General features: G+C 32.2%; 6 protein-coding genes across 6 annotated transcripts; 4 read left to right on the top strand and 2 right to left on the bottom strand.

Moving 5' to 3' along the window:
* Positions 1-966: 966 nt before the first annotated feature.
* On the bottom strand, positions 967-5,850 carry LOC103571035 (protein lin-54 homolog). Its single transcript, XM_008549005.2, has 6 exons — positions 5,246-5,850; positions 4,030-4,382; positions 2,541-3,949; positions 2,077-2,320; positions 1,803-1,996; positions 967-1,631 (listed from the first exon to the last, which is right to left on the bottom strand). The coding sequence occupies exons 2-6, from the start codon at positions 4,357-4,359 to the stop codon at positions 1,445-1,447; spliced, it is 2,364 nt and encodes a 787-aa protein (XP_008547227.1). The 5' UTR covers positions 4,360-4,382; positions 5,246-5,850; the 3' UTR covers positions 967-1,444.
* Positions 5,851-7,635: 1,785 nt separating this feature from the next.
* Positions 7,636-10,283, top strand: LOC103571036 (COP9 signalosome complex subunit 4). The gene is made up of 7 exons (XM_008549008.3): positions 7,636-7,884; positions 7,968-8,050; positions 8,142-8,260; positions 8,332-8,468; positions 9,091-9,395; positions 9,459-9,836; positions 9,900-10,283. The coding sequence occupies exons 1-7, from the start codon at positions 7,802-7,804 to the stop codon at positions 10,031-10,033; spliced, it is 1,239 nt and encodes a 412-aa protein (XP_008547230.1). The 5' UTR covers positions 7,636-7,801; the 3' UTR covers positions 10,034-10,283.
* A 700-nt stretch (positions 10,284-10,983) lies between these two features.
* LOC103571037 (voltage-dependent anion-selective channel) lies at positions 10,984-13,542 on the bottom strand. The gene is made up of 6 exons (XM_008549009.2): positions 13,432-13,542; positions 12,372-12,692; positions 11,893-12,014; positions 11,716-11,824; positions 11,395-11,603; positions 10,984-11,155 (listed from the first exon to the last, which is right to left on the bottom strand). Exons 2-6 carry the CDS (start codon positions 12,689-12,691, stop codon positions 11,064-11,066), a joined length of 852 nt encoding a protein of 283 aa, XP_008547231.1. The 5' UTR covers position 12,692; positions 13,432-13,542; the 3' UTR covers positions 10,984-11,063.
* Positions 13,543-14,551: 1,009 nt separating this feature from the next.
* Positions 14,552-16,513, top strand: LOC103571038 (SET domain-containing protein SmydA-8). Its single transcript, XM_008549010.1, has 5 exons — positions 14,552-14,630; positions 14,706-14,767; positions 14,901-15,536; positions 15,621-15,847; positions 15,924-16,513. The coding sequence occupies exons 1-5, from the start codon at positions 14,619-14,621 to the stop codon at positions 16,511-16,513; spliced, it is 1,527 nt and encodes a 508-aa protein (XP_008547232.1). The 5' UTR covers positions 14,552-14,618.
* A 179-nt stretch (positions 16,514-16,692) lies between these two features.
* Positions 16,693-18,869, top strand: LOC103571155 (SET domain-containing protein SmydA-8-like). The gene is made up of 5 exons (XM_008549201.2): positions 16,693-17,127; positions 17,196-17,693; positions 17,820-18,107; positions 18,168-18,378; positions 18,460-18,869. Exons 1-5 carry the CDS (start codon positions 16,867-16,869, stop codon positions 18,768-18,770), a joined length of 1,569 nt encoding a protein of 522 aa, XP_008547423.1. The 5' UTR covers positions 16,693-16,866; the 3' UTR covers positions 18,771-18,869.
* Positions 18,870-19,202: 333 nt separating this feature from the next.
* On the top strand, positions 19,203-20,712 carry LOC103571039 (erlin-2-B). Its single transcript, XM_008549011.3, has 4 exons — positions 19,203-19,383; positions 19,455-19,604; positions 19,667-19,856; positions 19,925-20,712. The coding sequence occupies exons 2-4, from the start codon at positions 19,497-19,499 to the stop codon at positions 20,611-20,613; spliced, it is 987 nt and encodes a 328-aa protein (XP_008547233.1). The 5' UTR covers positions 19,203-19,383; positions 19,455-19,496; the 3' UTR covers positions 20,614-20,712.
* The last annotated feature ends 15 nt before the right edge of the window (positions 20,713-20,727 follow it).

Raw genomic sequence — 20,727 nt, forward strand, 5'->3', positions numbered from 1 at the left:
ATATATTAGACTGTATTGATCAACAATTTTATTTACCTCTACTACATTTTTTTGAATCATTAGATTGACTGTCCGTAGCTTAAAAAAAAAAAAAAGATTCGTATGCTTCAGTTGTTGTACCGAGAATAAAATTTTAAAAATAAGATCTTGATTAAATTTTTTTTTTAAATTATGAGCTGAAAAAATGTTGATATTAAATCTAGTAATTTTTCATCACAATTTCAATTTCTTTTTACTTTTAAAACCCCATGGAAATCAAATCCGCTCTATTATTTTAACAAGTAATTAAATGAAGTTAAACTTCATATCAAAATTTGATATATTTTTTGTATTACTGCTTTTACTAAACGCTTTTATTATTTTTTTAATACTTTCTAATAATTTTCGTTTGAATTTTTAACATAAGCTCTAATACAAAATTATATTATTAATTAATAAAATTTTAATGAACTCGTTTTTTGAACACGATATTAAATATTTGAAAAATAATAAGAATAATAACAGTAGTTATTAATAGTAATTTTTTTAATTACATATAAGATTTATTTATAATTACATTAGTAAATATAACATCAATTAAATGAATTCACACTTGGATTATTTACATGTTGATTATCGATAGAAATAATAGTCATAAATGATTTTTTTTCAATTTTTATTTAAATTTATCAAAATAAAATATGAAGTAGCAATTAAAATTATGCACTACCTAATTGTTTAAATAAATTCCATTAATGGTGATGTGTTTAAAGGAATTTAATTATAATTTAACATTTAAATATTAATAATAATAATAATCATACATTAGGTATTGTAAAAACGAATTAAAATATTTAATTGCAAGTTTAATATATAACGAAATATATATTTTAATAATTAATAATTAGTCAAACTGATATTTTTATTAATTTGTATTAAATGTATTTATATTTATTACCTATATTACAGTATTGTTATTATTAATTCATTTAATTACGTCATTTCCCAACATTCATATATAATATATTTATATTTTTACCAAGTAGACAGATTAAAATTACTATCAGTTATTTAATATTGACCTTAAACAATTTAAATTTAAATTGTTATATAAAAAAAAACTACCTAAATAATAATATTTTAATATTAATGGTTAGTGATTTATAAAAATAATATTTTTTAATAATTATAAATATTAATAAATATATTTAATCCGTCAGACAAATCAAATATAATAATATTTAAATCCTCTGATTATTTGAGTGGCAAATTTAAATTCAAAAATACTATACCAATTATATTACGACCAATGAAAATTTTTCATACCCGATCGTCTTTGGTTAAACCTTTTGTTTACCACATTTATTTATATTGTAATTAAACACTTTATTTATAAATTGTACACATGGTGTTTGACGTAATTTTATATTAAAATTCTCAAAATCTACCATTCAGAAGACGTTTGCTAAGTCGCAGTCTCGGCTTTGTGTGCTGAGTCTATTATTTCTTTCAAACATCTTCCGAACTCTTCAATTATCATTCGCTCTGATGTGTCATCGTCGTACATATTACGTTCAGCTTCATCAGCTTGCGCCATTAAACATTGACAAGTTATTTCGACAACTTTGTCAGTCAATAAATTAAATGGTTGCCTATTTAACAAAAAAAAAAATTAGTTTTATACAATCGATCAAGTCAATTAATCCCATTCTTAGGCAATGTCTCCCTCCCTTTTTTAAAAATATATAAAAATTTTTAAAAAGTGGAGGGCACTGAGAATGGCCTTAAAAAAAAAGGAATAAGTAAAATTTAAAGAAACATACCTAGCACCAGAATTAGAAGCAGCAGGAACTCTAAATGCCATTTCAGCAAGTTGCTGAATCTTAGCTTTATTAATCTGTGCAGCTCTAACTTCAACAGCTTCTGCTAAATCTTTCAACGTTTTCTTTTCAACTGCCGGATCTTCAATATTTCTGCAGCCTATACACTTACAGTTACCCGAGCAAGGAATTTTCGCCTGTAAACAACACAATAAATAAATAAAAATAAAATTAAACATAAAAATAAACGCTGGCATAAAAATATATTGAAAATTACCTCATAACATTCACAATAATTTTTAAGACATCCACTGCGTTTGCAATTGCATCCCTTGTTGTGTCTCCGTATGTCGTCTCCAGTTTCACGAGCTTTGCCAATTTTCGGACGAAAAGCATTTGGATTACGTTCGAGACATGATTTAATAGCGCGCTGTCTCTCCTCTTCGTTGCCAAGATTATTGGAGCAGTTGTTGCAGTTGCACATGTGACAAAATTCACCATTTGCAAAGCAATCGCAGTACCTTGGAGCAAACATGTCAATGTTAATTAATTACAAGTACTTATTAATTAATTATTAAATTACTAAAAAAAATAACTGTTCTTAGTATCGATCTAGCTGATAACGAGACAGTCATTTTTTTTCTAATGGAATAATTTAATAAAAGAAAGACGTAAACACTCAACATCTTTGAGAGATACAAATAAACAGTTGACATTCTAACAAATAAAAATTATACTTACAATTTAAGACACTGCGACTTGGTACAATTACACGGCTTGCGTGGTCTGATACCATTGGGTTCCGTGCTAGAGTTAGATTTTCCTTTCGGAGCATCGCTGATAGTTATTGTCTGTATGGTAGAGCCGGTTGATGTTTGAGCGCTGATCACAGTTCCAGTTGATGGAGATGATTTACTTTTACCATCAGCATTCTGCTGCTGTAGGTACTGAGCAGGTAGAACGACAATGTTCCCCATGTTTGAATTTGTTGACAAAACCGCTTGACCAGAGGCAAGTTGACTCAAGGCAGACGCAGGAATGGCAACTGCATTTTTAGTTGAATTTCCTGAAGCAGGAATCAGCAATCTCTGGGTCCCAGTGCTAGTTGTGATTGTAGTTTTGGGCGCAACGGTTCTCAGCTGGTTCCCAGAAGTGTTGAGCGGCAGAACTTTAACTATTTGCTGTTGTCCGCCAATCTTCTGAGTTATCCCGACAGATTGAAGTGTTCCGGCGGTCTTGGGTTTGCCGACAGTGACGACGTTGCTTGTTGATGCTGACGCAGTACTGACCAGTCTCACATACTGGACTTGACGACCAGGCATTTGGATCTGGTGGACTTGATTAGACCCGACGATATTTTGATTTGCGGGTATCCTGATTATCTGACCACTTCCTACGACTGTTCCAGGCTTCAGTGCACTCTGACGAATTATAACTTTCTGTGAATTCTGCGGTCCACCTTTAGACATTGAGTTTACGAATGGAGATTTAACTTGACTCGTAACTGGAGCAGGTAAAATTTTAGCCGGTGTTTTGATCGAACTCGTAGGTATGAGAGTCAATTTTGGTGGCTGTGACGTCGAAGTCTGGATGACTTTATTGACAATAATTCCCTGCTTCTGTTGGGGAGATGGTAAAATGTGCTGGACTTTTCCAGGTGGCATCAGACCCATTTGCTGTGCCTGCGCCAATGTTATCGTCTTGGTAGTGCTAGACAGACCTTGACTTTGGTGGGTAGAAACAACTTTGTAAGTTGGTCCTGCCGGACTACCTTCTGCTATTTCTTGCGATTTACCTCCAGAAATAATCATCTTGGCATAGACATTTTTGTTATGCTGCTGGGGTTGCGCCGGCCGTTTTATTGAGGTCGCGGCAATTTTAGTGATAGGCGGGACATTGGTCAGCGTGATGTTTCCTGACTGGCAGGTCGCTACGTGAGGTTTTCCTGGCTGAGCAGATCTCAAATGCACAATATTTCCTTCAGCAGATTTAGCTGTGATAAGTGAGTGTGCTAATGACTGCAATTGGGCCTGCGGCGTTGACGCAGGATGTGATATTTTTAAAAACTGACTCGCTCCTTGACCACTTGCCGGAGAGACGATCATTATTGACTGACTCTGTGTTGGCTGTGATGACGTTGTTGACTTCACCTGTAACACAAATAAACATCAATTTAATTATTGTAATTCCCATTAAATAAAATTCCCAATAAAGCAACTTGAGTGCTAACCTGAGCAGGAGACACAGGGACACGTTGGTATGTTGGTTTTGTTTGAAAAACATTTTGGTTGACTTTAGTAACTGGTTTGTAAACAGTTTCAACCTCTTCAACCTCCTCAGACACATCAGTCATTTCAATATCTGGACTAATAACCTCCTCAGTCTCAACATGCTCCTCAACGGTGATCTCTTCCTCGGTTGTCGTCACTTCCTCGGCATTCATACACTCCAACTCAGCTTCAATGCTAGCAAACTGGTCATACTCATTCGTATACTGCTCCGAGCTGTGTTCCAAAGTCAGAGCACCATCTCCAGCAGATTCGGATTTTTTACTCGCCATTTCATGTATTTTTTTTTTAAATCCTGCAATGACATTCAAATAAATATTTTTAATTATTTATAATTTTTATTATAATTTTAATTATCATCATTATTTTTATTATTATCATTTTTAATTAATACATTTATTTTTAAATTAAAAACAATAAAAAAAATTTTTAAGTGGAACAGAAATTTAAAATTAAATAAAAATGTATAGAATATGCGATGATAAGAATTAACAAATGACGGAGCTATTAACTGTAATGATTTTAAAGGGGCCTACAATATAAACGATAAAGTCATTCATTGGGCCTAAATTTAAAAATTCAAAAATTCAAATTCCCAATACCTCTGTGACCCTCTCTATTTAAAAATTATGAAATCTAACCAACAAAATCACTTAATTAGGCACAATAACCAGTTAATTACTTGATAATTATACATAATACATGAAAAAATATTAAAAATTGTAATAAATTCGAAGCAATACTCCAATGCATACAGACATTAGCGCCATTTATTGCTCGAACGCGCCATTTTCCATCTAACAAATATTTTTAATTTTAATTTACATTTCATTATCATTTAAAAATTCAACCACTCACGTTATTTAAATTAATTATTTAAATAGCAGAATTACGCGGTTTATTATTTATCACAACAGAAATAAATTTATAAAATCCACTGGTTTAAAATATTCAAATAAATAAAATTAAAAAAGTTAACCTCACTATTTTGAAAGTTTATATTTTGTGTTAATTATGCAAGATGGGGGCGTGCCTGGCGTGATAATTATTTTAAAATTACAAAAGTAATTTTAAAATTTTAAATAATCCCCGGACATGAGCCACCACTTGATCTTTAATTTTAAAAATAAACAAAATATTTAAATAAATAGAACATACCTGTGTAGTTGTATTGTTATCAGGGAATTTGTTCAAAATCACGCGCCCACCATTGCTATCCCAAGATGCACTGGTGATGCAAACCGCTGCTGCTGTTGGTGGGTTAAAAACTCATTATATCTGTACTCTGTATATCTGATGTATAAACACTAACGCAAAGGTCGTTTTATAAAATAATATCACCAATCATCAATTGTTCTGGGCAATTAAATGTCCACTGACACCAGCAAACAGATAGCACTGATATAAAATAAATAATTTTCAAAAATTCAAATTAAAAAATACAATTTATTTAAATAACCTGATAAGTGTTGAAATTTTTTTCGCGCTTTATAAAATTTCACTGACTATTGCATATTTGCTTTGCATCGCGGCTAAAAACACGTCAGCCTGTTACCGCCATCTCTGTGTCCAATCAAATCAACAGATTTCAGACAAAATTTTTTTTTTTTAAATATTATAATTACCTGGTTATTTATTTAAACTTTTTTTTTAAATATACTTGAAGATCTAGGTTGAGTTTGAGCGATGATGAATTATTTTTTTTTTTATTTAATAGTTTTGTTATTTAAATTTTTATTAGTTATTGATAAATATGACGCGTATTCTCGCGGGAAACGGAAAAACAATAAAATTGATCTTGGACTGAAATCGAAAATAAAATTACGACTGCCGCGACATCTGTGCGGGTTTTTGATAACTATTTTTGAGAACCCAATTTTGTCAAATTATTTTTAAGTAAATTTTAATAATTAGTTTTTTGTATTTTATTTTGTCACTAAAAATAAATATATCGAGATTAAAAATTATTTTATTAATTATTTAAATTTAAAAGAAAATTTGCGGATTAGTTTTTTTACTGACTCACGTTGTAGTGAAAAGAGTGGGAGAAAAAAAATTCGAATTATTGAACACGTTATTGAGGGTAATTTTTACTTAATTGTTTCCTTGTTTGTCGGTTTAAAGTGCAGCTACCCTTAACACGTGTTTTGAAATTTAATTACTATCAACTCAACATTTAATATTTTAAACAGTTATTAATTTCTCCTATGAAAAGTAAGTAAATTTTAATTTTTATTAATTAAAAATTATATAATTTTGCTATGCTGGTCATAAAAATTAAAGGGTTTTAACTTGAAAAAGCAATTACAATAAATTGTCAAGTAAAATTTTTGTCTTAAATTAAAACTAAACGATTAACTTTTTTTTTTCTGTCCAGGTAAAAAAATTCTCGATTGCAAAAATGCGAATATCACGAGTGTCAAAAAAGAAATTTGGTAATCTCATCCGCGCTATTGAATCTCAAGACGAAAACTACATAGATAATTTAACAACCAAAAATCTCCATATGAATGACATTCTACATAAGGCAGCACGAATCAGGAATTTGAAAATATTTAAAAAGTTAATAGAACTGGTGCTAATATACACCTACGACTTCCAGAAACTGAGACACCGATACTACATCTGATAGAAAATGGCGCAGATTTTAATGCCATGTCAAAAATTCATATTTGCGGTTTTGACAGCACTACATTGCACCTCGCCGTCCTGACAGACAACAAGGAAATTATAAAATTATTGTTAGATAACAATGCTGACATTAATGCTAAATGTGAAAAAGGAATCACGCCTATTATTCTTGCTGTTCAATATACAAATTTTAATGCCATGGATGCGTTAATAGAATATTCGCCTGATCTTTTTTCCACATATAAAGCCACTAATCACACTAGAACAATTTTTCATTATGCTATTTTAAGTAAGAACAGAAAAATATTACATGATTGGCTATTTGAATTGACAAACTTTTTCGGAAGATTTTCATCATTCGAAGGACGTAATTATTCAAAACGTAAAATTCAAAAATTCGCTAGTACTGCCCACTCTTAAAAGACTTGACCTGTGATGACAGAAAGTAAATTACAAATAATTGTCAAATAAGTCATCTGAATAATTATTTTATTTAAATAATTTTTTTAGACCGTCAAAAGAAGACGAATTTCCAATGATTTCTAGAACCAACATCAATATGTCTTATTTTTTTATAAAAAAAACTTGGCTTTGAGAAAAAAAACAAAATTTTCTTATCTTCTCAAAACGTATCATGACATCTTTAAATTGTCCTGCTAATTGGGACGTTACGATGAGATTTAAACAGCAGCGCCAGTTAATTTTAGAAAAAAAAAAAAAAACGTTACCACACTCGTGCTGTTTTTTTATTTTTCCCCAGAAAAATTTAAATTATTTTCCAAAAAAAATTAAAAATAACGCATTGTAATTAAAAATGTTTTTTTTCTTCATTCAACTCGCAAAATATAAATTTTTTTTTAATAATGAGTGTAATTATAATTTGTACTGACTTACACTGTATCAAAACATAGAGGGAGAAAAAAAATCATGTCCGTTGAATTGATGACTTACTTCATACTCTATACTCTGTGACTTAGCAATGAAATAAATTCAAGTGTACATTGGATGAAAAATCTCGTAAAGAAATAACAGTTCATTAATAAATTTTTATATTTATATAATTAAAAGTTAATTAGCATAAAAATGTTGGTGACTGTTCCTGTAGTACGTCAACAATTGGCTAATTTGGCCAGTTCCGGTGGATCTCATAAAGATCAAGCGGAAAAGTATAATTTTGTTTATATTTTACATAACCAATTTACTGCTGATCATTATCTCGATTATTTTTTAAATATTTCATTTATTACAGATACCGGTCAATATTAGACGGAATTATATCGTCATCATCGAATGATGATCTTGTTGACAATTTAAAAATTTTTATCGAAGCCAGTAAGTTTTTAAAATTTTTTTTTAAACAATACTGCGATTTACTAGATTAATTTTAATTACAAATTAATTAATTTAAATTTTATTATTTTAGTTGTTAATGAAAATGTGAGTTTAGTTATATCGCGACAAGTTCTGACTGACGTCAGTACTAGGTTGTCGCATTTACCTGATGAAATATCGAAGGCTGTGTCACATTATACCTTAGACAAAGTAAATTATATTTTAATTTATTATTAAGTTACATTTATTATTAATTAATAGTAATTATTATTTATTGATAGGTACAACCTAGAGTTATATCATTTGAAGAACAAGTTGCTAGCATCCGTCAGCACTTAGCTAATATTTATGAAAGAAATCAGGACTGGCGAGAAGCTGCTAATGTTCTTGTTGGAATTCCACTGGAAACTGGTCAAAAGTAATTATTATTCATCAGTAAATTATTTTGTAAAATAATTATTGACAAAAATTACCATGGAATTAGATAAAAAAAACTCATTAATTTAAGGGAGTTCTCAGACTGCCACCCATTTTTTAAAAAAATTCAATGACAACGACGAAGATCGTATTAAAATTTAAATGATTAATTAAAAAGAAATTTAAATATTAATTGAAAAGAGGATAATTGATCATTTGTGTCTGGGTCAAAATTATCTGTTGTAATTCTTTGTAATTCTTTTGCATGAAAGTGTTATTAAATTTTTTTTTTCAGTAGGGAACAATTATTTTTATTTAGTTGAGGGTTCAAAGAAGGCTCATCAATTTTTGTAGATTTTTTTCTAAAGTTTTAAAAATGTAAAATTAAGGAGAGACACGAACGAGACATCGTCAGCTGATGAGGGTTAATTTATAAAATTTTAAACGCTTATGATAGTTGAAAGTCATTAAATATTTTATATAAAAAAGTGGGGGGACACTGTCTGAGAATTCCCTCAAAATAATTAGCATCATATTTTATTGTGTAATAACCTGATAATTTTTTACATAAATTTCATTTAATTATTTATGATTATAAAAAAAATTTTAATTTTAAATTGTAGGCAATATACAGTAGATTATAAGCTTGAAACTTACTTAAAAATAGCAAGACTGTACTTGGAAGATGACGATCCAATTCAGGCAGAAGCATTTATCAATCGCGCATCATTATTGCAAGCAGAAACTAAAAATGAACAGTTACAGATTTACTACAAAGTTTGTTACGCTCGAGTATTGGATTATCGTAGAAAATTTATCGAAGCCGCGCAAAGATACAACGAACTGTCGTACAGATCAATTATTCATGAAGACGAACGTATGACAGCACTCCGTAATGCTCTTATCTGTACGATCCTCGCCTCAGCAGGTAAAATAAAATTTATTTAATTCCATTAACAAGCAAGAGCTAATAATTTATTGATTTTGGCAGGTCAACAACGAAGTCGTATGCTGGCAACTCTTTTCAAAGATGAACGGTGCCAGCAACTTCCGGCTTATGCGATCCTCGAAAAAATGTACCTAGATCGCATTATTCGTCGTACAGAGCTCCAGGATTTCGAGGCTCTCCTGCAGCCTCATCAGAAAGCATTCACCCACGATGGACTTGGATCGACGATTCTTGATCGCGCTGTTATTGAACACAATCTACTGTCAGCTAGTAAACTCTACAACAATATTACTTTTGAAGAACTGGGAGCTCTTTTGGAAATTCCACCGTCTAATGCTGAGAAAATTGCCAGCCAGATGATCACTGAAGGCCGCATGAATGGATACATCGATCAAATTGATTCGATTGTTCATTTTGAAAGTGAGTATCGTCATTAAAGTAAATTGTGTATCAAAAAATACTCATGCTATTTTTTTTCCTTAGCACGCGAAATTTTACCAACGTGGGACAAACAAATTCAGTCTCTCTGCTATCAAGTGAACCAAATAATCGAAAAAATAGCCCAAACACAACCAGACTGGATCGCTAAAGCCACGGAAGATCAATTAGTACACTAACCAATGCTAATTATCATAAATTAAGTTTAATAATAATAATAATATTAATAAGTTTTTAAATCGATGCTGAGTTTTGATTGTAAAAAAAAAAGTTTATTAGCGATTCAATAAAACTGCTTGCCAAAGTTCCATTCTGCAGTAAATAACAAAATAAAACAGCAACTAAAAGTTTATACACTCATGTAAGAGATATCAGTTACATATTTTATGTTTATAGAATAATGTAAATAAATCAATACTTGATACTTAACGTAACAACCGTGTTCAGATTTTATTTTGTAACTTAAGTCTTTTTTTATTCAGACTTGACAACTTAAACAGAAAACAATAGAGTAAATTAAGATAAAAGTTTCTTCGAATACAAAATAAAGATTAAGATGTAATACAATAATTCCTGATTTATAATAATAATTACACAGAAATAAAGAATTTCTTGACAAAAAATTTTTACTTGACTCAAGATATTAAAAATTAAAATTTCTTGTGCTAAGAAAATTTTTTTTTTCTGTGTAAAAATAATAAAAAAATTTTACAATAACGGTGCGGTTGGTGTTTTACAAAGCAAAGTCTATCTCTAATAATTTTTATACTAAAATACTCGAGCACGAGTTTTAAAGCGAAGAAAAAAAAGTAATTTATTTTATAACGCAACGATTTAATTATTTTTTTATTACTTTGTACGCTAATATTTAAACGACTGTTCCTAGACCGATTGCGTTATACAGAAAAAAAAAAATGATTCCATCAATTAATTTAATTTTAATTAATTAATTATCAGTTTGTCGTTTATTACGTGAATCTGCGAGGCGCCCGATGTCTCGGGTAAACATTCTATCTATAATATAATTTTTATTTTAATCAGATTAGTATTGATCCGCGTAGACATCGTCTTAGTCGTTTTACTTAATTTAATTATTATTTTCTTATCAACGTTATTATTTTAGTTGAGATTTAAATGGGACAAAATGAGTTTTTTATTGATATTGTTTGTTGTTGGTGTTAATAAGATTGACAAAATACATTAAACGATTTAAGCTTCGAGGTCGAAAGCCAAACCAATTTTGTGGCCACCAGAGCCGAAGTTTTTTCCGTCGATGTTTGTGGAGAGACTGAGAGTAACGCCTGCAACAATTAAATAATAATAAACATTAGTACTTAGCAAGAGTACTGAGAGTTGTAAGCTAAGGCCTTTGTCGCACTCAAGAAATATACGAGACATTCTATATTTAGATTAGCACGTGAGGCCTATAAATAATTAAGTCTTGGTAGCAGTCTCTTGTCTGAGTTTTGCTGACAAGGGCAATTCGCTCTGCGGGTGTGCACTCCCGCAAAGTTTTAAACTTTTTAAATAAAGCACGTACCCTCGCGCATTTTTTGCTGGTATCCCAAACCAATTTGGAGCTGGGAATTAACCTTGGCTCTGACACAAGCGTCACTGTCAAGATCGTACTTGGTACCAAGTCCAAACTGCGTAGCATTGTTGCTTGAATTCCACGCAATACTGATAGCGCCCTCCAATCCTGGCTTCACTTTGTGGTAGATGGATCCGTTGAACTCGCGGCCGTTGTTCCTGAGATTTAAATAAATATAGATATGGAGATGTAGATGTAGACATTCACTGCTCATTAGCGCTGATTATGGTATAGATGGTAATTATATTGAGCAACGGTGCATTTACTTACACGGAAGTGTGGACACCAAAGTCTTTTGCCGTGAAACCCAAGGCAAAGTTGTTCTTGGTTATCTTGCTTCTTTGAGCATCAAATGATGTCTGATAACCAGCGAGCCATCCTGAGATAAGAAATTCATTTAAAAATTTCTTAGATTACACAATTAAATTATTAAAGAAAATAATATACCTTGGTAACCGATTACAGCTGTTGAATGAATCAATGGAGCAGCATTTAAGCTTAGATCGAAATCAGCTGTGGCTGATACATTTTCATGTTTGTATGTAGTCTTCAATTTTCCAGTCTTGCTCCTAAATTATTGTAAAATTAAGTTTTTTCAATTCAAATTTTTTTCAAAGGTAGAGCTTAGACATGAATCTATGAAAAATTACTTTTGGTTTATTCGAAAACTACTCTCCAGTAAATAAAAATTGAACATATGCATTCGGAAATACTCTAGCTCTACTCTAGCCAAGCATTTCCATGTAGTGAGAGCTAGAGCTAGAGCATTTTCAAATGCACCCAATATTTAAAAGTTGATCAGAATTTTCTCGATTTGAATCGATTAATTTAAAGTTACAAATAATTCAAAAATTCGAATATTTATATTTTATTCGAATCCAATCTGCACACTCGTAATTATAATAATTATAAATTATTTTTCATACCCAGTTTGGGGCGAAAAGGTACAACTGTATCCAATACTAAGACCCTGAAGAAGTTTGTCAGCAATAGTAACATCTGTCCCCAGAAGATTATCCGTATTCCACTTCTCAGTGAAAGTCAACCCGTACTCTTTGATCTTGTACTTGGTCTCCAAGTTGCCTACAACGACTCCAGTGTCCTGGTTCGAGAATCCTCCGCTGGAAAACTCGACACCCGACTCGGTTTTTGTCTTGACATCGAGCTTAAGTAAACCAAAGTGATACCCTTTGCCGAAGACATCACGGGCGTTCTTTCCCAAATCACCGTACGTTGGAGGAGCCATTCTGGAAAATAAATTAAATTTACAAATTAATCTACATCCAATTACTTTAAGTAACTTCACAACAGTAGAGTAATGAAGAGAGATTGAGTTTTAGCTGACCCGCTTAATCCCGGTCATCTAGTTTGCCCTAGTTTTGATTAAAACTATACTTGATAGAATAATTGATTGCTGTCTGTCACCTGGGCATGAAATACTTTTTTAAAAATAATTCTTATCAATCTCCGTAAAAAAAAAAAAACGTGTCCTATTTAAAATAAATATTAAAGTCTGAATAATTTATTGCCGATAGATAAATTTACGAAAAATAAAATTAATCTAAGGCTTCGCGAAAAATGTTGGCGTCAGAAGGCGTTGCATATAAGCGGTATTGACCTGCTACGGTTATTACATAAGTCGTAGATCGTGTATATTAACGCTAAATAAAAGTAAAGTTGATGTGTCTCGGTGATAAATCTGGAACCTTCTGCAGGGGTAAAGATTTATTAATTAAATAAATAATTTATTAATTTTCTAAACGCATTAGGACCATGATCAAGACAAAGTAAATTCTCAGAGCCTTGATCTCTCTGCGTAGGCTATTCTGTCCGAAGGTCACTCAGTACGACGTTACTTGTCGGATCAAACCTACCGGTAGATCAATAAACTCTGGTAAATTAATTATTATGAATGAATCAACCTGTTTTTTAAATAGTTATCTAATTGATTTGGTTTGTATTTATGGTAAATGGATTAATACTCACGTAATTTTAATTAAAAAACCAGCTGGTGTGCAAGAAAACTCGTATATTCACAAAACTGCGTGCGCGCAATGATGAACGATCTGCCGGCCAAGGAAATTACTCCCACGGTAGTTTTTTATTGCGCAGGCGCTTCATTTACGTCACCAACCCCTGGATGATTGTTTTTGTGAAGTACCAGTAGATGTCATTACTTGGCTGATAGACTTGTAAATTTATTGGAGGAATTTTTTAGGGAAAATTGTTGATAAAAAAATTAATAATTGAGGTCTGGAAAAGATGAAACGGATCCGTTGATTTTTTATGACAGCTCATTTGAAAGAACAATAAACTGACATCACCATCATTCTCTGGCTGGATGGAGAGAATTTTTAAAAAGCGCGCGCTTTGTTAAAAATGACAGGCGTAAATCGGCGGGTACTAGAAGAACTCGACTTATCTTTGATCACTTAATTGACTCTGGTATTTATTTTCATTCGATTTGGGATAAAATTTATGAATTTTTCAAATTTTAGGAGGGAAAAAAACTTTCGATAGTTCTAGTAAAGTTACAATGAAGAAAATTTGCGGATTAAATTTGAAGTGACAGCGAAGCGGATGACTATTTATTTAATCTCGGAGTAAAATTCACTCCGAAGGAGTTTATTTTAATATTAAAACTCTGAATTGGAGTAAATTTGGATTTAAATAAAATTGTCATCACTACGAAGTCACTCAGCTGAAAAAAACAAACTCTTAATTTACTTCGTATGCAAAGTAATTTTTTTTAAACTCTAGAACTTTGAGTGACGAAGAGAATTTGGATTTAAATTTAAATAAAATCAGTATCTACTGAAAATTCACTCCCAATTTTTCGCAGCGCAAAATTTGACTGACGACGTAAAATTTAAATAGAAGTATGTTTTTATTTTAAAAAAATTTGGTAAAAAAATGAAAAAATTCCCAAGAATTTCAAAAACCAAAATGCTTACCAGTGCCTCCTGTAGAACTACATCATTACTAAAATGCCTCTGTGGCGGTAGAATTGTGTAGTAAAATCTAGATTATACCATTTTGGCAGGCGCCCCAACGACTTGGAGATATTTTTAATTTTGACGCGCGTATAAAAGTGTTGAGTTGATCGGCTAGTTTATTTAGTCACTAATAATAAATCCAGATACACAGTACAATTCCAATCAACAACACAAATTATGGAGCCACAAGTACGTACATTTATTCAATTACTTTTTTTCTAATTGACCACTGAATGCTAAGGGTTCAATTTATTAATTTTATAGAATACGCCAGGAATCGTATCAACATCAACCTACAGTATTCTTCATAATGACAAAATTGGAAGGTGAGTTCATTGACTGACCTATTTTCTATTTTGAATATTCCATTAACAAATAATTTTTATATTTTTCTATCAGTGAAAAGTTATTTTCACTTTAGAAGACCAAAGTTTCTAAATATTTAAATTATTTTATCAGATATATGGTCGCAAACAAAGATTTGGAACCTGGTGAAGAAATTTTGTCCGAAACTCCATTCGTAGTTGGACCAAAAGCATCGACATATCCGCTCTGCTTGTCTTGCTACACTTCGTGGCCCCAAGGTCCAGAGCAGTCACTGTGCTCTAGATGTAGCTGGCCGGTTTGTAATGAAGACTGTGCTAATGCCGCGGTTCACAAAGACTACGAGTGCCCGATATTTGCTGCGGTGGGTGAAAAGTTCAACGTATCTGCGGCTTTAGAAGAAGCCAATGTCACTAGTGTACCTCAGCTAGAATGTGTAACTCCTCTGAGATTGCTACTTGCAGCGGAAAAATTCCCCGAGAGATGGGAAAAAGAAGTGAAAATCATGGAGGCTCATAATCAGAAGAGATGCGTCAAAAAGCAGTGGAAAACTGACCACGTTAACATCGTCGCCTACTTACGGGATCGTTTGAAACTCGACAGATTCTCTGACGAAATGATCCAGACAGCCTGTGGAATTTTGGAAATAAATTCCCATGAGATTAAGACACCTATGGGGTTCTCTGCTCGTGCTCTGTATCCAACAGTTGCTGTCATGAGCCACAACTGCGTGTCAAATACCAGCCACAGTGTGTGCACTAGTGACTACAAGTAAGTTCTTGATCCAGATAAAATTTTCATGTAAAATTTAAAAACTAAACGTTTTTATTAATTGAAAATTATTTGTAATCGTAGAGTGGTTTTAAGAACGACACTCAAAGTACCTAAAGGCAAAGAACTTTTTGGAAGTTACACCCACAGTTTATTGCCAACATTGATGAGAAGAGAAAATTTATTAGAAGGAAAACATTTTTCTTGTGCCTGCGCTAGATGTTCGGATCCAACGGAACTGGGTACTCACATGTCGTCACTCAAATGCAATAAATGTGACAATGGAGTCGTGCTTTCTCTTGATTCTTTAGGTAATTACTGATAATTTTTTTTTAAGCAACAAAATGAATTTATTAATAAACTTATATTTAATATATTAATTTATAGACGCAGAAAGTAGTTGGAAGTGTACTCACTGCGAGTTCACAACATCTGGAGCAGCTGTCAAAAAAGTGTTTGACGTAATAAATACAGAGGTAGAAGCCGCTGAAACATACAACTCATTAGATGGTGGGGATGCTGTGCATATTCGCGAGAATGTTATGAAAAAATACCACTCTGTCCTACATCCGCGGCACGCATTTCTCACGATCCTCCGGATGTCTCTGTCTCAGCTTTACGGGCGAGTCGAAGAATACAATCTCGATGACCTGCCGGACATCGTTCTCGAGCATAAAATCGACATCTGCAGATTATTACTCCAAGTACTGGATGTCATTGAACCAGGATACACTAGAGCAAGAGCTTTAACACTCTACGAGCTTCACGCTCCATTACTTTTCATAGCCAAGTCTCAATGGAACGCCGGTGTAATAGACGAGGCTGCGTTGAAATCAAAAATGACTGAAGCCGCGAGTATTCTCAAAGAGGCGGTGACCATTTTAAATTTTGAACCATCTGACACAATGGAAGGACAGCTTGCGGTTGTTGCCAAAGAGTCGTTAACGCAATTAGAAGAGTCAATAAATAATTTATAATATTTATAAATATGTATATATATTATGTTATAAAATATAAGTCTGTATGATATTTATTTTAATCTTTAAATTGACATCTATTAATAAATTTTAATATGTCAAAAAATAGTACATATATTATTTTTATTTACATCAACATCCATCAGTCAGTCAAGTCTACTAACGATTTCTATTTTAGTACCAACTTGTGGAATAAGGAAAATGCATTTTCAGCCGTACTGTGTTTCAAGTGGGGTTCTAATTTTAAATAACTCTCAATTTGTACTCTGTAGAGTACCCGGCTTAATAAAACCTCTTCTAAAGAAAGTAGTCTTATTAATTTAAGTTTTGTTCCGTCAACAAAATAATTTAAAATGCGTATTGAAGAAATAAAAAATGATTTGATTATCAAATACAAAGAATCTCGGTCAGAAAAACTCGGCAGATACTTAGTTTCGGCTAAAAAATTATCTTCTGGCGAAGTAATTTTACGCGATAACCCAGTAGTCGTTGGTGCAGCGTCTTTCAATGGAAATTATCTGTGTTTCTCATGTTTCCGGGTGATAAGAACTTCGAGTATCAGTTTGTCGTGCAGAAAATGCAAGGTTGCGATCTTCTGTTCGACTGCTTGTGAGGTAACGTTAATTAGCAATGTCTATTAACGTCAATTGATACTAAACTTTCACGGAAAATATTTTTTTAGACACGAAAATCTTTTCATACAGCGGAAGAATGTCAATTGCTGCAGGATAAGCTGACTGGTGACTCGGTAAATCAATTGGATGTCAAAGGAATTTTGTTACCACTCAGATTGTTGCTGATTAAAGAAAGTAACCCAGAGTTGTGGGATAAAATTATGAAACTGGAAGCTCATTTGGACGAAAGGCAAAACACTGTAGTCTGGAAAGAGCGCCAGGAAGAAGTCGTTGACGTTTTGAAGTTTTTTAAATTCACTGAAGAGAGTGATGAAGTAATCCAGCGACTATGTGGGATTATCGATGTTAATTCATTCGAGTTGCGCTCTCCAGGAACTCTTGATTCCGCTTTACGAGGACTCTATGTAGAAGCTGCTCTGATGGCTCATGATTGCCGTGGAAATACTCATATTACCGTAGATGATGATTTTCAACTCACGGTCTACGCAAGTCGGCCTATAGAAGAGGGCGAATCGATACTTTTTAATTACACTTCTTCATTACTTGTTAGTTTAATTTTTTTTAAATCCGGAACTCCGAGTGACGGAGGAAATTCAAATTCAAATAAAATCCGTAATCACTCCGGATTTGCTACAGACATGTTATTTTATTTTATTAATTTTTTTTTTCAGGGTACTGCGGAAAGACGAGAGCATTTGAGAAAAGGAAAATATTTTGAATGTGAATGTCCAATGTGCGAAGATCCAGAAGAACTTGGTGCCAATCTTAGTACCATTTATTGTCCGCGATGTAAAGAAGGATCTATTATATACGAAGGCAAGTCGCGAATAAATCCTTATTTGAAAGAAAAAAAATGGAAGTGCAAAAAATGTCTGCGATGTTACTCTGGATCGTTAATTAAAACCACTTTAGAATTAACTAAGACACGAATTGATCAAGCTGATGATTCTCGGGTCAAGGTAAACTGAAACATAAAAATAAATTTATTTAATTATTTATTTATATTTAATTTTTTTTAGGAGTTGGAAAACCTATTGAATAATTTATCGTCCATGATGCATTCAAATCATTTTCTCATCATGAGTTTGAAGCAAAAATTACTAGCGCTGTACCGAAAAGAAATAACTTGTCTGAATCCTAAGAAAAAAACTTTACAGCGCATGATGCAACTCTGCAAAGAAATATTACAAGTTTTAGAAATTGTCGAGCCTGGAATTTCTCGACTGAAGGGTAAATTAAATACGCCATTTTTTTCAAAAATTAATATTTATTTGATGATTATAAATATAAATTTACTTGCTCAATGATTAGGTATACTGTTGTATGAAATCCATTTACCGATTGTAATAATAGCTAATAAAGACTACGCGTCTAGAGAAATAACATCTGAAGAATTGGCAGAACGTCTTGAAGAAGCTGAAAATTATTTGAAAAAATCACTAAGCATGTTGTTGATCGAGCCTGCGTCAACTCCCGAAGGCATTTTAGCAAAACGTGCTCTCAAAGAATACAAATCATTGAGATTAAATCTTGATGACGTTAGATCATTGCCACCTTCACCACAGTCCAAGAAAATTGATTTTGAACTGATGAAAAAACGTAGAAATAGAAAAAATAAATGAATTTCATTTGTAGTAAAATAAATATTTAATTAGGGTAGAGGTGCCATTTTTAGCCACTGCTCCATTTTTTGACACTTACTTAATTTTAATTAATTAATAAATAAGTATTTAAAAAATTGTCATTGTGAATTTTACAAATTATTGTATTTAAATTTTTCAAGTGTCAAAAACTGGCCACAAAGAACAAAAACGCCTCTACTTCACATTTAATTCAAAATGTCAATTATTAAAAATCTGGTTCTATTACATACATATATATTTTATAATTCCTCATAATAACAATAATTATATCAATAATAAATAAACGTCCATCAGAAATTTATAAAAAAAATAAATAAATAAACGCATGCGCTTTTGAAATTACATACATACATATATAAAATGTATATAAACACTAATGAACACCATCCACCCTCGATATCTATAACAACGGACATGACGTGGTACAAAAATTGTTGTTTATATAGTGAGCAATGCCAACCGGTACAGTAGTCACCAAGTAAATTGTTCTATTAAAAAAAAAATGTCAAACCTGTCCCATTAAACAACCGGTTAATTCTGATAATAAAAACTCTGAATCCAAATTCTACTTTGTATCATTTTCGTGGCTCAGGTACAGTTGTCCTCCTTTATTACCTTTTTCATACATAACCTCGTCTCACTGTTGACTGTTTCAAATTTCAGTGACTTAATTACTCCCTAATTACATATTTGTAATTAAGAATCATGTTGGATCAAAGTGTCATCGGTCTTTGCATCATTGTTGGGCTAGCGGGAGTATTTAATTTTTCAATTCACAAAATTGATGAAGGTCATGTTGGTGTTTACTTTCGGGTAAGTTTTTTTTTTAGTAGATTAGTTAGCAGTAAATTAATAATTTATTATAAATTAATTAGGGAGGCGCATTATTACCGCAAGTTAGTCAGCCAGGTTTTCATATGATGGTTCCATTGTTGACGACATTTAGGTCTGTACAAGTGACTTTACAAACTGATGAAGTTAAAAACGTTCCTTGTGGTACCAGTGGCGGTGTCATGATATATTTCGATCGCATTGAAGTTGTTAATATACTAGATTCTAATGCTGGTAATATATATTGATATTAACTTTGATAATTATCAATGACAGCTAATTAAATAATTATTTTTATCTAGTGTACAATATGGTAAGAAATTTTACTGCTGATTATGACAGGACGTTGATCTTCAATAAAGTCCACCATGAACTTAATCAGTTCTGTTCAATCCATACCCTCCATGAAGTGTACATCGATTTATTTGATCAAATTGATGAGAACCTGAAGAACGCGCTACAGAAAGATTTAAATGAACTGGCGCCAGGTCTCAGTATCCAAGCGGTTCGTGTGACCAAACCTAAAATACCCGAGACAATACGAAAGAACTACGAGTTGATGGAGGGCGAAAAGACCAAGCTGCTGATATCAACTCAGCACCAGAAGGTGGTTGAAAAAGATGCTGAGACTGATCGTAAGAAAGCTCTGATTGAAGCTGAGAAAGAGTCGCAAGTCGCGTCGATTCAGTACAACCAGAAAATAATGGAGAAAGAATCTTTGCAACGCATGGCTTCGATTGAAGACGCGATGCATTTAGCTCGTGAGAAAAGTCGCTCGGATGCTGACTATTATCAGATGAAGCGACAAGCGGAAGCTAATCAGATACTCCTTACTAAAGAGTTCCTGGAGCTCAAAAAATATGAATCCTTAGCGAAGAACGCGAAGATTTACTATGGCCAGGACATTCCGAAGATGTTTGCCATGGGCGGGTGCTCTAATGATCCAAGTCTAGGCACTCATACTAATGTAGAGCTTGATAAAAACGATTGAAATTAAACCTCTTATTAATTTATTGTTAATTTTTTTATTTTGTTTTTGATCTACATCTCATTGATACCTGATAATAATAATAATTAATTAATTAATTAATTATAATGATTATAA

This window comes from Microplitis demolitor, chromosome 7 (genome assembly GCF_026212275.2).
Source record: "Microplitis demolitor isolate Queensland-Clemson2020A chromosome 7, iyMicDemo2.1a, whole genome shotgun sequence".
NCBI classification, from domain to species: Eukaryota; Metazoa; Arthropoda; class Insecta; order Hymenoptera; family Braconidae; genus Microplitis; species Microplitis demolitor.

Bases quoted from the DNA above. Each gene is read 5' to 3' on its own strand.
- LOC103571039 (XM_008549011.3), top strand. From the start codon at position 19,497: ATGTTGGATCAAAGTGTCATCGGTCTTTGCATCATTGTTGGGCTAGCG. The intron at 19,605-19,666 runs GTAAGTTTTTTT...TAAATTAATTAG, and splicing joins ATGTTGGTGTTTACTTTCGG to GGAGGCGCATTATTACCGCA. The intron at 19,857-19,924 runs GTAATATATATT...ATTTTTATCTAG, and splicing joins TATACTAGATTCTAATGCTG to TGTACAATATGGTAAGAAAT.
- LOC103571036 (XM_008549008.3), top strand. From the start codon at position 7,802: ATGTTGGTGACTGTTCCTGTAGTACGTCAACAATTGGCTAATTTGGCC. The intron at 8,051-8,141 runs GTAAGTTTTTAA...TTATTATTTTAG, and splicing joins AAAAATTTTTATCGAAGCCA to TTGTTAATGAAAATGTGAGT. The intron at 8,469-9,090 runs GTAATTATTATT...TTTAAATTGTAG, and splicing joins CCACTGGAAACTGGTCAAAA to GCAATATACAGTAGATTATA.
- LOC103571035 (XM_008549005.2), bottom strand. From the start codon at position 4,359: ATGGCGAGTAAAAAATCCGAATCTGCTGGAGATGGTGCTCTGACTTTG. The intron at 2,321-2,540 runs GTAAGTATAATT...GTTTGCTCCAAG, and splicing joins AAGTCGCAGTGTCTTAAATT to GTACTGCGATTGCTTTGCAA. The intron at 1,997-2,076 runs GTAATTTTCAAT...TGTTGTTTACAG, and splicing joins ATTATTGTGAATGTTATGAG to GCGAAAATTCCTTGCTCGGG.
- LOC103571038 (XM_008549010.1), top strand. The intron at 14,768-14,900 runs GTGAGTTCATTG...TTATTTTATCAG, and splicing joins CATAATGACAAAATTGGAAG to ATATATGGTCGCAAACAAAG. The intron at 15,537-15,620 runs GTAAGTTCTTGA...TTGTAATCGTAG, and splicing joins GTGTGCACTAGTGACTACAA to AGTGGTTTTAAGAACGACAC.
- LOC103571037 (XM_008549009.2), bottom strand. From the start codon at position 12,691: ATGGCTCCTCCAACGTACGGTGATTTGGGAAAGAACGCCCGTGATGTC. The intron at 12,015-12,371 runs GTATGAAAAATA...ACAATAATTTAG, and splicing joins ACCTTTTCGCCCCAAACTGG to GAGCAAGACTGGAAAATTGA. The intron at 11,604-11,715 runs GTAAGTAAATGC...TTTAAATCTCAG, and splicing joins TTTGGTGTCCACACTTCCGT to GAACAACGGCCGCGAGTTCA.
- LOC103571155 (XM_008549201.2), top strand. From the start codon at position 16,867: ATGCGTATTGAAGAAATAAAAAATGATTTGATTATCAAATACAAAGAA. The intron at 17,128-17,195 runs GTAACGTTAATT...ATATTTTTTTAG, and splicing joins TCTGTTCGACTGCTTGTGAG to ACACGAAAATCTTTTCATAC. The intron at 18,379-18,459 runs GTAAATTAAATA...CTCAATGATTAG, and splicing joins TGGAATTTCTCGACTGAAGG to GTATACTGTTGTATGAAATC.